We start from the raw sequence: 17942 nt of genomic DNA on the forward strand, positions 1-17942 counted from the left end.
CTAAACAGATAATTGTGCCTTTTTCTCACCAAATTAAGACGAAGTTGCAGGACGTCATGCATCATCTGTCTAGCTTTAACATCATTCTGGTATCTCTCTTCCCTCCAGTTGCTTAATATCTAGGGACAAAAATCCAATTAACTGAAGCATGTTTACTTTAAACCTTAACATTACTCATTCCTGGTCAACATTTTTTATATATCTAACTCTTTTCACCCACTTCTATGAAATACTTCTCACAAATTTTGCTTGTTGTTAAATTTCTGCCTGCTATAATTTATTACCTTGTATCTTCTCTTGCCCAATTTAACTGATACTTTCCATTATTTTTACTTTACATTATTTCTACTTATGAAGTCCCATCTGTGGAGCCGTTCAAAGAAAGAGTTGTCCTCTTATCTAGTCAGGTAGAAGAAGAGCCACTTGCAAATATGTTCTCCTCTGGGTGAAACTCCACACAGGCATGGGCTCCCCAAAAGTTGCCTGTGAGAAGTCATCATTTTCCACTGAGCACACAAATTCCTTTCATTTGATAGGTGAGAAAGGGAAGCCTCTGAATCACACTCTACAGTGGCTGTTAATACTTTCTGCAGATTGCAAGCAGAGTTGCAAGGATGGTAAAGTAAGAAATATCTCAGATCCAGATTAAAGTACTGGAGGTACCAGAAGTACTGGGAGGAAGGAGGAAGGATTGAAGGCAGCCGAAACAGAAATGGAGGAGGGAAGTGTCAGAAAATGGAATAGTTAGAAACTATATCTAAAATGAATTTTGTTACATGCTAACTATGTGTTTTACAGTGGCCTGGGAGCTGCTCTTGTAGTACTGTAGTTACACACAGATGGAGGAGTGGGGCAAGCAATAAGGTATCTGTCCACAACAATAAGAGTCCTATGCTCTGTGTACATAGCTCTTCTACCTAGTCATTACAGTTGTACCTTGGAAGTCGGATGGAGTCCATTCTGGAAGGTCTGTTTGACTTCCAAAACGTCCAGAAACCAAATTGCGGCTTCTGATTGGCTCCTGCAGCCAATCGGAAGCCCTGTCGGACGTTCGTGTTCCAAAGAACGTTCATAAACCAGAACACTCACGTCCGGGTTTGTGGCATTCGAGAGCCAAAACGTCTGAGTACCAAGGCGTTTGGCATCCTAGGTCCGACTGTACTAGGTTGGTTGTGGGGGCATACCAAAACTAAGTGGCTCACCTGTCATGATAGCAGCATAGGAATCAAGCACTGGAATCAAGGGTCGAATGCTGGGTTCTATCACCTTCTAATCTATCTTACAAACTACTGTATTAACAACTGAAGTGGCAACATGCCCCACATTAGGCCTAGTCTATTCATCCAGCAGAATGAGGTGGGAATGAGGTATTAGACTAAAATGTACCTATTTGGACCACACCCACAGGGACTGCAGGTTGTGGAAGTCTTTAAAAAAAATCTACACATAAACAACACTCCCTACAAGTAAAAAGTCAGTGCAAAGGGATCAGGCTGGGCTAGAGGCTTTCTCCCACTCTCACCTGCAGATAATTTATTTTTTACATGGGAGAGCGATCAAAATTGATGTTCCTCAACTTCAGTCTGAAATAGTACAATCCGTTCTATCAGAATATGACCATCTCATTGACCTCCATGTGTAGGCAATGCCTTGATGTGCTTTAGGCCAGAATCCAAAGAATTCTAGAACCTGTTTTGTGAGTCAGTGGGTTCTGGATTTCGGATTCCCAGAACTCCAAATTTGCAGTGCCATGCAGCAAATCATTACTGGAACTGTGGGAAGTTTCAAGAGCAGACCTATGCTATATAGCATGATAGACTAGTGCTCCAAGAAATAGAAATAAAAAGTCCCACACAAGTCACAGTTCTCACTTAAAGTAGCATTTTGTAGTCTGGTATTAGACATTGTGCACATTAGGGACCTTAAAATGCAGTAAGGTCATTTTCCCTGCTCCATTTCAAGTCATGTTTTTACATTGCTATACACACCAGAGAGGGAGCTGAGATGTATTCACTCGATGCAAACTAGCCAATTTGTTTCCCTGTACCTGCACTTTCCCCACAACTCCTATTCAGTGAAGACTGCAAGTGCGCAGCAAATATCTGAAGTGTTCACTGCTTGTCTTTTCAGATCAAATTGAGCCTGATTTGAGGGAAAACACATCTAACAGCAGTGCTTCTCAAGAAACTATATGATACATATAGATTGTGGGTAACTTGGTTTCAGACATCAGCAGTGGGATAGCACTGGAGCCAGAGTAAACAGTAATGTGTGCATAGTCTTAGTATTTAAAGTGAAGATGTTGCAGATGCAATACAAAACAACAAGGCAAGCTCAATGTAATGGGTCTCTTTGCCAACAGCAATTACTTCTATCCCTGCTTAGGTATCTGAGAAAGTTTGCCATTTTTCTTTTTTTAAAATGCAGATGATTTTGTGTTGTTTTTTAAAATAAAATATCAGCTAAACCTTCTGTCATTTCTCTCCATTTATGTTCCTGAAACTCACACGGATGGCCTTTCAAATGTGGTTTCCCGTGTGCCTGAGTCCATTAGTATAATTGATTTTCATCTGATGCAGAGCACAGAATTATCTGCTTATTTTTACCTGATTAACTTGATTTTGTAGAGATGTTAGAAGCCCTTCTCGCTGCTCATCCTGTCCCTTAAGGCAAGTAAGTACCAAAGAAAGGAAAGGTTGCTGACTCAAAAGAGACATGCTTTAAAAGAGGCAGAGACAAGATTCAATTAGTAGTGTTACTTTGATATTTCCTGTCTCCAATCCCTTCCTTCCCTTTGTCTACTCTTTCCTTAGCAGGGTTTTCTTCATGTGCACAGTTAACGCTGTTTTAGCAAGCTAAAAATCACTCACACGCTGAAAGCCAAACATTAGGACAGAGGTTCTTCAAACCATGGATTTCCCTGGAAGCTCCCAAGGAGTTCATCAGTAGGGATATTGGTAACAGCTGCCACAGATGTGGTGAGATGGCATTGAAGGTGAGGGCTGGGCAAATCCATGGAGGGTAAGTCTATTATTTAGACAGTCAGGATAAGGTAAAGGTAAAGGGACCACTAACCATTAGGTCCAGTCGTGACCAACTCTGGGGTTGCAACACTCATCTCGCTTTACTGGCTGAGGGAGCCAGCGTACAGCTTCCAGGTCATGTGGCCAGCATGACCAAACCGCTTCTGCAAACCAGAGCAGCGCATGGAAACGCCGTTTACCTTCCCGCCGGACTGGTACCTATTTATCTACTTGCACTTTGACATGCTTTTGAACTGCTAGGTTGGCAGGAACAGGGACCGAGCAACAGGAGCTCACCCCGTCGCGGGGATTCGAACCGCCAACCTTCTGATCAGCAAGTCCAAGGCTCAGTGGTTTAACCCACAGTGCCACCCACTCATAAGGTATATGAGCTACTATAAGGTAGTTATAGTCAGGATAACTACCTTAAAACTCTAGGTGTCAGAGTCAGTATGCCTCTATACCAGCGACTGGGGAGCAACAGCAGGAGAATGAGTGCTGCTTCCATGCTTGTGAGCTTCCCAGAGGTATCTGGTTGGTCACTATAGGAAACAGGATACTGGATTAAATGGACCATGGGTCTGATGCCACAGGGACCCTCCTTATGACAAGCAAGCGTCTCTTCAAAAGAACATTACTTATATGCTTCCATAATATGGAACTCTGCAAATGTTGCATAGGTGCCCTAGCTAAACAAAAGTGCACCACAGGACACACCTAAGTCTCTTCTGCAATATGCAGGTGGTACGTGGTGTGCAGATCAGTGCCGAAAGTGTTCTGAGAGGGTAGGGAATTTGAAAGTCACTGCATTATGACCACGGTATAAATAGAGGCCAACACACTCGTGTAAAATGTGTGATGGTTTTTAAGCTGGCAGCTTCTTTTGGAGGAGGATGAAGAAGTTCATGGCTCACTTCCTGTCTCATCAGAAACAGAACTCTCACATCCCCTTATCCTTTCAGGGGGGAAAAAGCTGTCTCCATATCTTCCATGGCTATCTATAAAAAGAAGATGTGAAAGTTGTCCTTCGGACAATGCAGAAGAATGCAATACACTGGCACTCTCTGCTTTCTCCATCTCCCTCCTTTTTGTGTGGCACTTCCAAAGCAGCCTTTAATGAAAGCCAGAGGAATGTGCAGTATTCTTATCCTATTCAGGTTTGCAGGAAGCCTAAGGCATTGCACTTTTAATGGAGTGCCACAATGCTTATCAGGAAGTATCATTCAGTATTGCTAATTAAGCAAAGTAAAGGTATTTGGACAACTAAGAACCAGTTTAAGGCAGATTAAGATCAACACAGTTAAAATGAATGTATGATCTGAATTTTCAGCCATGAAGTGGGGAATGCAGGGGAAAAAGAAAGGAAAGAAAGAAAGGGGAAATGTTTGTTTTTTTATATAGGCTTTTAAATATAGACAAGCAATTTCATGCAGAGAATTTGAATACTATAGTTTATTGTGAAACATCTAATAACATATGTATTCATGCACACATCTGAGCATGTCATTTCTTGACACCTAATCAGAATCCCATATGAGAAGTAAACATCTATTTGTGGAAAGAGATCTTTTTATTTGAGGGCAAGAAGTATCATTTTAAAAATAGTTTTTTTCTTTTGGAAATGATGAATAGAATCAATCCAGCTGTGGTGCTACTTTCAGTAAATGCTAACACATTATTGGTCCTTCTTTTTTTTTAAACTGTGCTGTTTCCAGAGCAACAATTGGGGCATTAAGAAGGAAAACATGGTCTTGCTTATGTGCTACATTTTTTCCTAAATGCAACCAAACCACAACCTACCTTTCCCATAATAACTGTATTTGGGGGGGGGGGGAGAGAATGTTGCAGGCTTATTTCATAAAACAAACCTTGACTGAGTGCGCAAACATGTCCGATTTACAAAAGCAGGATTGGAATACTTGTAATAAAAGCACAAACTCTCCCTAGCCAGTCTCTGCATCAGATATTCCCAGTAAAAAGTTGCAGCATTTCTCTCCCCGAATCATTTCTACCTCTTTTGCTTCTGCCTGTCTCTCTCCTTCTTTGAAGACGATCCCAAATGCTGGCCTTTCTCCAGCTCTTCTCCAGCTGCTTTCAAGACTCTGCCTTGAACAGAGGTAGGCAGCTTCGCGATCAGGGGAGACACTAGCCAAGCGCCTCGCCTCTCAGAAGAACTAGAAGCATGAAACATACAAGACATTTCAAACAGAATTATCACCCAGTATTCTCAGGTTTTTTCCTTCAAAGAACTATATGCATGTGTGTGAGATACAGGTTTTGCAAACTACTTAAAACAAGGCAGGTAGGTAGATTTAAGTCAATACAGTTCAATATAAAATTAATATTAAAATTAAGCAAGTTGTGAGCTGAAGTTCCACATCCCTGTCCCAAAGTCTTTTTGTGTGCTTTTTTATGCGTACATGGAGGACCTGAGCATGCAGAAATTCCCATTCATTGCAGCTGAAAAACTAATGTTTATACCTGCTGGTGTGCTTACAGTGCATGATCAACCAAACTGTGTGTAAGAAATTCTCACAAGCAGAGAAACTCTGAACATGCACTGGAACTTCTGAGCCCAGAACAAATCTGGGGAGACTTTTCTGGGCTATGACTACTGCCTTTTGGATTCTTGAAATTAACACCACCATTATTATTAAATGCAACCCTCCACGCTCACAACCGTCTCAAGTATTCCTGTTTTTTTAAAAAAGCAGATTAATTTCATCTTTATCCATTCAGGCAGAGAACATTACCTTAGAAATGTCTTTTTACTTTTCTGCCTCGTAATATGTGTGTCAGCGTTTCCAACAGAGTTTGGACTGAAGAGGCCTATACCAGAGTTAGAAGAGTTATTGTTTAGATCAGCGGATTGCTGAAACACCTCTATCGTCGCCTTTGCAATATTATCCAACAAGCTGTTCATTTCAGCCACAGACCCAGAACCCTACAGTGAAACATAAGTAAACTAGCACATTCATGATATCTTTGCTCACACACTAGGTTATTTTATTTTGTGTTTTTTTAAAAAGGAAAACTTTTTCGAATGAAACATGTATGCAAGGCAATACTCACAGGCTCCTTCATACACTGTTTGATCGTCAGCTGGAGCTCCAACCACGACTGGCGGAGAGTCCACTGATCCAAATTCTGTGCAAAGAATGACAAATAGTTGTGTCACCATTAAACATGGCATGTGATTTTGTTCTTGCCTGCATATCATTGTCTTCTCTACATGCATGTGGGATGCGGCTCATTTTGTTCATTCTTCCTGCCTACAGATGGAATCGGTGGGAAAGGGATGGGGGCCTTGCCTTGGGGAAGAGCCTGTTCCTGATTTCACCCCCACCTTAAAACATAGCTTTTAGCTGATCTTGACTAAGGGCAGAACTACACGTTTGTCAGGGAACTGACATCAGAGGAAAGGGAGGTGGAAGGGCTCACAGAGGCTGGGAGGGAGTCCGCAGCTAAAGCAGGGACCAGCAGGGGGAGAGAGGGTACTCTGGAGGGGGAGCTCATGAATGCTGAGAGAGACGCAGCAGCCCAAGCAGGAAATAGCAGGGAAGAGGGAGGGGTGAGAGACACGTCCAGCGAGAACAGCGGGGAGGTGTCAGAAGCTACCATAGGGAGACCCATGCTTCGCCGGAAGCTGCCACGTCGTGAGTCCAGGAGACGCGTTTCCGTTAAGGAGCTTCTTTGCTGGAAGCGCTTCCGCAGACAGCCACTGTCAGACTCTACAAGTGACTAGAGCAGACATGTTTGAGGAGCTCTGTCACACACAGAGGTTTGTGGAGCCGCACAAACTCTGAGGGAGCACGATTTTACGCACAAGCAGCTAATCATCCCATCACAGCAGTCTGACAGTCTTTGTACGCTGCCTGTGCAGGAGAAAGCATCATGAGCGACCCAGCCGGAACCGGAGGAGCAGGGGTTGGAGCTGGTCCAAGCTTGGAAGAAAGATACCGAGCGTTGGAAGTCCAACTTGCGCTGCAGACGACGAGGCTTGAGGAGAGAAGGGCTCAGGATGCAGACAAGAAGGGGAGAACCACTCAGTTCCCCAGAAAGGTACCAGGATTGGTGCAGAAGTTTGGGGGGGACCCCAAGGATTACCATGCCTTTAGGACAGAGATGCAATATGCCCTTAATGTGCAGTTTGATGAGTTCCCTGATGAGGAATCGCGAGTTGCTTTCGTAATTGGGCACCTTGAGAAGGGGGCGCGAGACTGGGTTCGACCCCTAATGGCAACGCACAATGACGTCCTAAAGGACACTATGAAGTTCTTTCGTGCAATGGATATCATGTTTTCCAGCGATATTGAGGAAGGGGTGGTGCGCAGACAGCTAATGGCTTGCAAGCAGGGAAGCCGATCTGTCCGTGAGTACTGGACTGAGTTTACCATGCTGGTTCACAGATTGGGGTGGGATTTATCGGCGGCACCCATTCAGATGCTATTTGAAGAAGGTCTTTCTTCGGCTGTGAAAGACGAACTGTCCCGGAGCCCCAGGGTGGTGTCTATAGATCAGCTGACCAAATCTGCGCTGACCATAGGAGCGCGCCAGGAGGCAAGAGCCTTGGAGAGGCGGGAAGGGAGAGGGGAACGTTGGAAGGAGTTCCGCATTCCAGACATTCCTGAGCCAGCTTTCCCGCTGGCAGAGCCGATGGAAATCGGAACAGCGCGCGCGCGCGCATTTTCAAAGCCCAGTGAGGGGGCTAAGAAGGAGGGAAAGGGCGCCCGGAAATGCTATCTCTGCCAACAGCCAGGCCACTTTGCCAGAGTCTGCCCCCAGAGGAAGGAATGGCAAGGGATGGTGGGAGCTGTTGAGGGAGGAGAGCAGGGAGAAACAGAGCAGGTAAAAGCCAACGCCTGGTTGCCACAGTCGGGGCACTGTAGCCAGGCCAAAGAGCAGTGAAAGTGCCCGTGCCAGAAGCTCCTCAACCTGCTCTAGTGATTGAAGTGTCGCTAGAGCTGCAAAATGGACATCCCCTAAAAATAAAGGCGCTGTTGGACTCAGGCAGCTCCTGCAATTTTATGAGCAAGGAGTTTGCTGCTGAACACCAGATACAGACTATCCCTTTAAGCAACCCCCTGCAGGTGACCACGATCGATGGCAGGGAGTTGTTGGGAGGAGGAGTCAACTTGCAGACCGTCCCAATGATAATGAGGGTGGCAAGGCACACAGAGCTGATAGCGTTTAATGTGGCCACCTTGGGAGGCGCTCCCATTATTTTGGGAATGAGCTGGCTAGCGCTACATGATCCGCTGGTGGGCTGGCATCAAAGAGTGGTTTCCTTTGGTTCAGCACATTGCTTAGAACACTGCAAAGGGGAAAAGGGTTCAGCAGGGGCCCAAGCCACCCTAGCAGGGACTGAAGTAATGGAGAAGGTGAAGGTACCACCACAGTATGCAGATCTCAGCGACGTGTTCAGCGAGAAGGAAGCTGACCAACTACCCCCGCATAGGCCCTTTGATTGCCAGATCAATTTACTCCCTGGAGCACAGCTTCCTGTAGGCAAGTTGTATGCCATGTCAGACAGAGAAATGCAGGAGTTGCGAGAGTTCATTGACAAGAACCTGAAGAGAGGCTTCATCAGAGAGTCCAAAGCAGCGGGGGGTAGCCCAGTGTTTTTTGTGGATAAAAAGCACACGGACAAGCCGAGACTTGTATGTGATTTCAGGCGGTTAAATGCAGTGACAGAACCAGTGGCTTTCCCTATGCCCAGGATTGATGATATTTTGACCAGGGTGCGGAAGGGAAAGATTTTTACAAAGCTGGATCTAAGGGGGGCGTACAACCTGATACGTATAAGGAAAGGGGATGAATGGAAAACCACCATGTTCACCCCTTTGGGGGCATTTGAATATCTCGTTATGCCTTTTGGATTACAAGCAGGCTCAGCGTGCTTTCAATCGTTCATGAACCACGTACTGGGTCCTTTGCTCTACAAGAATTGCGTGGCCTTCCTAGATGATGTGTTGGTGTATTCGGAGAATGAGGAGCAACATGTGAGAGACGTCAGAGAAGTGTTGAGCAGGCTGCAAGCCAACAGGCTGTGGGTGAAACTGGAGAAGTGTCAGTTTCATACCAAGGAGGTGGAATTCCTGGGGGTACCGCCTGTCAGACAAGGGATTGGCCATGGATCCCGGCAAGGTTCAGGCAGTGCTGGAATGGAAAACACCCAAAACCAAGAAGGATGTGCAGAGGTTCCTAGGGTTTGGAAACTTTTATCGTAAGTTCATCCGAAACTTCGCCCACCTGACGGCGCCCATTACGGACTGTCTCAGCAGTAAAAAGAAGTTTGTTTGGACGGCGGAGGCGGAGCGAGCGTTTGAGGAACTGAAAAGGGCCTTCGCCTCTGAAGGACAACTTCTGCATGTGGATTTACAAAAAAAGCTGAGGGTCGAAACAGACGCATCTGACAGAGCCATAGGGGCGGTGCTTCTTCTTCTGCAGCCGGGGAAGGAGGAGTCAGAGTGGCGACCGTGTGCCTTCTTTTCGCGAAAGCTGAACAAATCTGAGAGGAACTACACGGTGTACGACCGGGAACTTCTTGCTATTCATGAGGCCTTCCGGAGATGGAGGCACCTGCTAATTGGTGCACAACATAAGGTGCAAGTGTGCACGGACCATAAGAATCTAGAGTATTGGAGAACTGCGCGAGTGCTCAACCAACGGCAGTTGAGATGGGCCCAGGAGTTCTCCAAATTTAACTTTGAGATTTGTTACGTGCCAGGCCCAGAGAACGTTAGGGCGGACGCTCTCTCACGCAAACCTGAATATTTGGAGGGGGAGGGAGCACCCGAAGAGACCCATGTCATTCCAGAGGACCGCTGGGTGTGTGGGGCGGCATTGGTGGGGCAAAGGGAATTGGTAGAGGGAACGGTGCATGATGAATACGCCCAGGACAAACTCAGGGGTCTCAGGAGGGAGGGAGACAAACCCGGGGGTTTTGAGGAGAGAAACGGGGCGTTGTACTACAAGGGAGCGTTATATATACCTGAAGGGGAATTGAGGGAGAAGGTACTCAAGCAACTGCACGATAGCCCCACAGCAGGGCATTTTGGGCAACACAAAACCATGTGGCTGGTTACCAGGGAATTTTGGTGGCCCAAGGTCAGGGAAGATGTGCGGGAGTATGTGAGAGGGTGTGACCAATGCCAACGAGCCAAGGGGGAGAGGCGGGCACCGGCAGGTTTGTTAGAACCACTACCCACACCTGAAAGACCATGGGAAACAGTGGCAATAGATTTCATGACTGATCTGCCAAGGTCTAGAGGGAAAACAGCCATCATGGTTGTGGTAGACCTGTTAACTAAAATGGCCCACTTTATAGCCTGCTCACATGCGGTCACAGCAGAAGAAACCGCTAAATTGTTTGTAGAAAATGTGTTTAGGTTGCATGGCGCCCCCTTGAGGGTGGTTTCAGACCGAGGGAAACAATTTACTTCCAGGTTCTGGAGGAAGCTCATGAGCTTACTGCATGTAGAGGTTAATTTCTCAACTGCCCGTCATCCAGAAACCAACGGGCAGGCGGAAAGAGCTAATGGTGTCCTCCAGCAATATTTGAGGTGTTATGTGAATGACAGAGAGAATGATTGGGTGGAGAAGCTGGCGTTGGCAGAATTTGCCTACAACAATGCAGAGAACGTGTCCACGGGGATGAGCCCCTTTTTGGCTAATCACGGGTGCCATCCCCGAGCCTTCCCAGGGGGGGAAGGGGAGAACTGGAGCGTTCCAGCTGCAGAACAGTTCGTTGAAGAAATGGAAGCGATCCATCGCCAGCTCCAACTTAACTTAAACAGGGCCAAGGAGGAATATAAGAGGCAGGCAGACAAAAACAGAAGGGAAGGTGAAAGCATTAGGGTGGGGGACCAGGTGTGGCTGTCAACCCAAGGGTTACCATTCAAAGGGGGTTGTAAGAAGTTAAGACCCAAAAGGCTGGGCCCATTTGAAGTCACGCAGCAGGTCAACCCAGTGGCTTTCAGACTCCGGTTACCGAACCACATGAAGCTGCACCCAGTTTTCCACAGGTCGTTGCTGTCACCGTATAAAGGGGACAGAGAAGGGAGGGTCAATAGGGGACCAGCAATGGAGGAGAAGGAACACAGCTACCATGTAGCGGAGATTCTCGATTCCAGGTGGAAGGGAGATCAAGTAGAGTATTTGGTAATGTGGGAAGGGGAGCCGGAGTCGGAAAACACCTGGGTCATGGCAGAGGATGTAGATGACGAGGTTTTAATAGAAACTTTTCATCAGAGATTCCCACGTAAACCTCAGCCTGTGGCGAGGTTCCGGAGGGAATACTTTGCCACCACCGACGAAGAAGAAGAGTTGGAGGGGTTCTCTGATTCAGAGGAGGAGGAGGATTCAGCGAGCCGGAACGAAGACCGATGGAGGGAAATGTTCGAGACGTCTGAAGATGAAGAGGATTCTTTTCGGGGTTTTATCTCCTCACCGCCCAGAGGAGAGAGTATGGGCGGGGGGGAAGGGGGCCCTGGAGGGGAGGTGGATGTCAGGGAACTGACATCAGAGGAAAGGGAGGTGGAAGGGCTCACAGAGGCTGGGAGGGAGTCCGCAGCTAAAGCAGGGACCAGCAGGGGGAGAGAGGGTACTCTGGAGGGGGAGCTCATGAATGCTGAGAGAGACGCAGCAGCCCAAGCAGGAAATAGCAGGGAAGAGGGAGGGGTGAGAGACACGTCCAGCGAGAACAGCGGGGAGGTGTCAGAAGCTACCATAGGGAGACCCATGCTTCGCCGGAAGCTGCCACGTCGTGAGTCCAGGAGACGCGTTTCCGTTAAGGAGCTTCTTTGCTGGAAGCGCTTCCGCAGACAGCCACTGTCAGACTCTACAAGTGACTAGAGCAGACATGTTTGAGGAGCTCTGTCACACACAGAGGTTTGTGGAGCCGCACAAACTCTGAGGGAGCACGATTTTACGCACAAGCAGCTAATCATCCCATCACAACGTTATAGGTAAAGGTTAAAAAAAAAGGTAAAGGACCCCTGGATAGTTAAGTCCAGTCAAAGGCGACTATGGGGTTGTGGCACTCATCTCGCTTTCAGGCAGAGGGAGCCGACGTTTGTCCACAGACAGCTTTCTGGGTCATGTGGCCAGCATGACTAAACCACTTCTGGTGCAACGGACCACTGTGACAAAATCCAGAGCACATGGAAATGCCATTTACCTTCTCACTGCAGCGGTACCTATCTATCTACTCACACTGGTGTGCTTTCGAACTGCTAGGTTGGCAGGAGCTGGGACAGAGCAACGGGAGCTCACTTCGTCGCGGGGATTCGAACCGCCAACATTCTGTTCGGCAAGCCCAAGAGGCTCAGTGGTTTAGACCACAGCGCCACCTGCGTCCCTACATTCAGCGACTATGAGAAGAAGCCATACCAATGCAGGCAGGCAGAAATCTTGTATGGAGCCTCCCTCCATACACGAGCTGCACACATACAGAGTTTCTTCACATTTCTGGCTAGCGTATGCTTCAGTAGCAGAAGGGCTTGTGGCTGGCAGGAAAGACTTAATTCCCCTCTCCCTTAATTTTATCCCTTTACAAGGGACGGTATGTACACAGGGACAAAAGGGTCTAACATGTGGTGGGAGCAAGAGGAAAGAACATAAAATACAAAGCCTTTATTCGGTCTGCTTACCTGAAGAATGCGCTTGATGTGTTGTCTCTGAGGATTGTCACCCTCTGCACATTCTTTAACACCATGAGGATAACAGATAAGCTGCAACAATTTTTGTGCTTGCTTGTTTGAAAGGACTGGGTCCAGGATAAGATCTTTGTCGGTACACAGTCTTTCGGGTTCTTTCAAGCAGTGTTCTCCCACCCACTCCTATCAGCAAAAAGTTGAATTGAACATTAATCACAGCAAAGGCAATGTTTGTTTGTTTTGCTTGTAACGCATAACAAAAAATCAACATTGTTCAGGATGAGTCAGATTCATGCTAGCACTGTGAAAAAGCTATAAAAAAAGGTAAAGGTACCCCTGCCCGTGAAAAAGCTATACTTTACATTAAATCCAAGTCCATTATGCAAAATATTTAACAAGGAAGAATTTAGTTAAATATATATATATTTTTTCTTTTAAGACAAACAATCTTTTTCTCTGGTTCTACTTCTCAGGTATTCCGTCAAGAGCATTTACATGCCGCTGACTGAATACTTCCTCTTTAAAAAGGAAATCACAATGTTAAGCTAAACTCTCAAACGAATTCCAGCTGTAATCACAACTATAGTCATTGTATGTTTGAGAAAAACTTCATGGCACAAGGAGGACAAGAATGGTGGGATCACAACCACACCTGCACAGCTTTCCTATCTGTTGAGAAGTTCAAGCATGGGCACAAAGTTTACATGGGAGCCACAACCATAAAATCTAACGTGCCTAGACCTGAATTGCGCAACTAATTCCTGAATATAGCATAGGCTATCAGCTGCACAGTTAGAGGCTTGTTCTTTCCGGGTTTAATCAATGAGGCTGGGGGGCTGGGTAAACCTGTCACAGGTCACAGCTTCCACTGCCCCTAAGAAAACATGGGTTTTGTTTCGTTTTTGTTTAACTAAGGTAAGATTGTGCATTCCAGTGTACCCCAAGAGGCTTCGCATGGCCAGAGTGTGGACTTGTTCTCACATGTGTGTACCTGACTCAATCTTCATCCCTTGATTACTCAGCCAAAATATGGGAACTTTGGATAGATATCTGGCAATATCAAAGGCAGTCTGGACAGATCAATCTATGACAGCTCATTCACACACAAGTCATCACTTGATGCCATAGTTGCCAACAGTGTATACAAGTTTATAGGAGGAAATGACCTGGAAGCCCTGACAACCAAATCCATATTACTTTTTTTTTATTACATTCACGCTCCAACTTTTCCTCCAAGAAGCTCAAGGTGGCTTATTCATTCCCTCTCCCTTTTTTATACTCATGAAAACCCTGTGAAGATTAAGCTAAGGTGTTGTGGCTGGCCCAGGTCATCTTCAGGGTTGAATGGCTTCCCCAGCTACCTTCCTCTACCCCCATCATCCACCTGTATTTATGAAAGCATGTCATGACTGTCTTTGCATCCCTGGAATATGGCAACAATGATTACTCTGGAAAAATAAATTCATATATACAAATAAACAGAGAAAAACAAAGGGTTATGCTACCTGCTGGCATATACTTCTTAGCACATATCTAGCATATTCGCTGAGACTAGCAGTTTCTATGGAGAAAGGTTTTCCACATGATTTCAAAGAATGTGAGGAGGCATCCCATATCTCATCTTCATTAAGGTCACCTAGTAATCTTCGCACTGAATAATCTGACTTCTTCAAGGAGGGCATGCTATTGCTTCCAATTTCCGCATCACCTATGGAGTAGAAGCAGCACAAATATGAAGATTATTATTACTGTTTAACTATGAAAAACAACCTGGGCAAGCGCAACAATTTAAGAAGGATGTTGACAAGCTGGAACGTGTGCAGAGGTGGGCAACCAAGATGGTGAAGGGTCTGGAAACTAAGCCTTGCGAGGGGTGCTGGAAGGAGCTGGGTATGTTTAGCCTGGAAAAGAGGAGGCCGAGAGGAGATAGGATAGCCACCTTCAAAAATCTTAAGGGCTGTCACATGGGAAAGGGAGCATGCTTGTTTTCTCTTGCTCTGGAGGGTGGGACTCGAGGCAACGGCTTCAAGATACAAGAAAGGAGATTCCGACTAAACATTGACCACAAACTTGACATGAGCCAACAGTGTGACGCGGCAGCTAAAAAAGCCAATGCAATTCTGGGCTGCATCAATAGGAGTATAGCATCTAGATCAAGGGAAGTAATAGTGCCACTGTATTCTGCTCTGGTCAGACCTCACCAGGAGTACTGTGTCCAGTTCTGGGCACCACAATTCAAGAAGGACACTGACAAACTGGAACGTGTCCAGAGGAGGGCAACCAAAATGGTCAAAGGCCTGGAAACAATGCCTTATGAGGAACGGCTAAGGGAGCTGGGCATGTTTAGCCTGGAGAAGAGGAGGTTAAGGGGTGATATGATAGCCATGTTCAAATATATAAAAGGATGTCACATAGAGGAGGGAGAAAGGTTGTTTTCTGCTGCTCCAGAGAAGCGGACACGGAGCAATGGATCCAAACTACAAGAAAGAAAATTCCACCTAAACATTAGGAAGAACTTCCTGACAGTAAGAGCTGTTTGACAGTGGAATTTGCTGCCAAGGAGTGTGGTGGAGTCTCCTTCTTTGGAGGTCTTTAAGCAGAGGCTTGACAACCATATGTCAGGAGTGCTCTGATGGTGTTTCCTGCTTGGCAGGGGGTTGGACTCGATGGCCCTTGTGGTCTCTTCCAACTCTATGATTCTATGATTCAGGGGAAAAACTTTCTGAAAGTCAGAGCTGTTTGGCAGTGGAACAGACTCCCACAGAGGTGATGGACTCTCCATCCTTTGGCAGTTTTTAAGAAGAAATTGGATGGCCACCTGTCATGGATGCTTTAGTTGAGATACCTGCATTATTAGTGTACTTTGCAGCATCATTAACCATTACTGTAGGCTTAACATTAAAAATAATGAGCTAATACAATACTAATGATATTAATTAATACCATCAAAGCTTCAGAGTCCTGCACTAGCCTGCCTTGACAGACCCTGAGAAGGCATTCCCTTCATTTACCCATGGTTTTAAGGGGGGGTTGGATTGGGGCTGGGGAGAGGATATTAGATGACCCTGGGGTCTATTCCAACTTCGATGATTCTATGATTCTAAGCAATCCTGCTGAAGCTGAATTTTTACACCTACTGGGTAGCAGGAAATAGAAGAATTTAATACAAACGCCTCATCTATTGTAGGATTAATCCTTAAAACATCAGATTTTAAGATATAACTGAAACTCAGGGATGCGGCACTTCTGGTCCCTTATATTCCCTGATCACTGGTCATGTTGGGTGGGGCTGATGTGAGTTCAACATCTGGGGAGAACGGACGGACCCATGCTCTAGACCAGTGTTTCCCAACCTTGGGCCTCCAGCTGTTTTTGGACTACAACTCCCATCATCCCTAGCTAGCAAGACCAGTGGTCAGGGATGATGGGAATTGTAGTTCAAAAACAGCTGGAGGCCCAAGGTTGGGAAACACTGCTCTAGACAATGTATCCAGTCAAAATCAAAATCAAAATTTAGTAGGATCCTATGCTTGCCTAAAGGCAAAGGGTAAAGGGACCCCTGACCATTAGGTCCAGTCGTGGATGACTCTGGGGTTGTGGCGCTCATCTCGCTTTATTGGCCGAGGGAGCCGGCGTACAGCTTCCGGGTCATGTGGCCAGCATGACTAAGCCGCTTCTGGCGAACCAGAGCAGCGCACGGAAACGCCGTTTACCTTCCCGCTGGAGCGGTACCTATTTATCTACTTGAAATTTGTGCTTTCAAACTGCTAGGTTGGCAGGAGCAGGGACCGAGCAACGGGAGCTCACCCTGTCGCGGGGATTCGAACTGCTGACCTTCTGATCGGCAAGCCCTAGGCTCTGTGGTTTAACCCACAGCACCACCCACGTCCTATGCTTGCCTATTCAGAAGTAAATCCCACTGAATTTGATGAAATTTACTCCCATGTAAGTGTGTGTGTGTGTGTGTGTGTGTGTGTGTGTGTGTGTGTGTAAGACTTCAGCCTCACAGGGCAAACCTAAACATGTCTACTGACAAGTAAGAGTCCCCCAAATTCAATGGAACTTTCTCCTAGGAGACTTGGTAAGGGGCTGCAGCCTTAACCCTGAAATGAAGAACATTAAATGTGATCTTACCAAGCATCAGTATCGCTTTCAGCACAGCAAACACAGCACCCACTTCTATGCTGTTGTGAGCAGCAGTTAAGAGGTGACGATCACAAGACGATCGAATTCCTGGGAAAGATTTCCCTGCAGAAAAAGAACAAGCATTTTTTCATTGTCATTGTTTTTAGTGAACTTGGCTTTATTCTCCCCACCTAATTTTACTAGGCTTCTAAACACTGCGGTGGACCTATCTTGTGGTGCAAGTGCAAGGATGTCAATACTATCAATACTACAAGTCTTAAAACAAATGGCCCAATGTACACACGTGCCTGCCCAAGGCCACATCACACACTATAGAAGCAAGTGCATATTCAATATTCAAACACTGTTGTCAGAGCTGCTCGAAGATCCTAGCTCACAGAGGATCACGCTAGCCAGCGATCATTAAGTAAAAGTCTTTATTGAATTACAGTTTCCATTTTCAAGCTGCTGCGTGCAACTCTACGTCTAGTAGCTAGATCGGCGAAGCTCCGTCTGATTCTCCGCCCCTTGTGCACCAACTTAATATCCTAGCCCTGCTCCACCTTTTCCGCCTGACTGTTCTCCTCTGGGTCCCTCTGCCCCCCAGGGTTTCTTCCTTCCAGGATTCTTCTGACGCTGACCCGGACCCTCCTGCCTCCTTGCGCCGGGCTTTAGGACCTGGCTCCCTTTCCGGGCTGCTTACTGCGCCGCCTTCCTCTGCATTTGAACTTGGCGCGCGCGCCCAACCTTCCACTTTCCGCTTAACCGTTTCTTCGCTCCCCGATGGAGGTGTGGCCACTCCTGACTCATGCCCTCCCTCCTGTGGTGAGCTGCCAGCGCTTGCCCCCTGGCTCCCTTCCTCCTCCCTGCTCCCTAGCGGTGACGCTGGTCCCGATTTCCAACTGCTCTCCTCTGAGTCCCCTCTGGCTCTATCTTCCTGGGGTGCCCCCCTAAACTCCCCCCTTGCCCTGGCCACTGGTGCTCCTTTCTGTGAATCCTCTGATTCACTGGAAAGACTCGGAGATCTCGGGTCGTCGTCATCACTCATCTTTTCTTCTGCCTCCTCCCCTTCGCTCTCTGTTTCCTCCCTTGCCCTTGCCTCTGCTCCTAAACCCCTGACATCCATCCCCCCCTC

The 17942-nt window shown here is 46.7% G+C and overlaps 1 protein-coding gene across 2 annotated transcripts in view; it reads right to left on the reverse strand.

The window, feature by feature from the left end:
- Positions 1 to 17942, reverse strand: part of MED12L (mediator complex subunit 12L) — a 187874-nt gene that overhangs the window by 30398 nt on the left and 139534 nt on the right. For both annotated transcript variants that reach the window (XM_081190734.1, XM_081190735.1), the window contains 8 exons: positions 16817 to 16930; positions 14188 to 14390; positions 12677 to 12865; positions 6096 to 6170; positions 5777 to 5967; positions 5036 to 5197; positions 2607 to 2718; positions 30 to 119 (listed from right to left, as the gene is read on the reverse strand). In XM_081190734.1, the coding sequence (XP_081046860.1) occupies positions 30 to 119; positions 2607 to 2718; positions 5036 to 5197; positions 5777 to 5967; positions 6096 to 6170; positions 12677 to 12865; positions 14188 to 14390; positions 16817 to 16930 (1136 nt within the window). The remainder of the gene's footprint in view (positions 1 to 29; positions 120 to 2606; positions 2719 to 5035; positions 5198 to 5776; positions 5968 to 6095; positions 6171 to 12676; positions 12866 to 14187; positions 14391 to 16816; positions 16931 to 17942) is intronic.

Source organism: Podarcis bocagei (genome assembly GCF_964188305.1).
Source record: "Podarcis bocagei genome assembly, chromosome: 4".
NCBI classification, from domain to species: domain Eukaryota; kingdom Metazoa; phylum Chordata; class Lepidosauria; order Squamata; family Lacertidae; genus Podarcis; species Podarcis bocagei.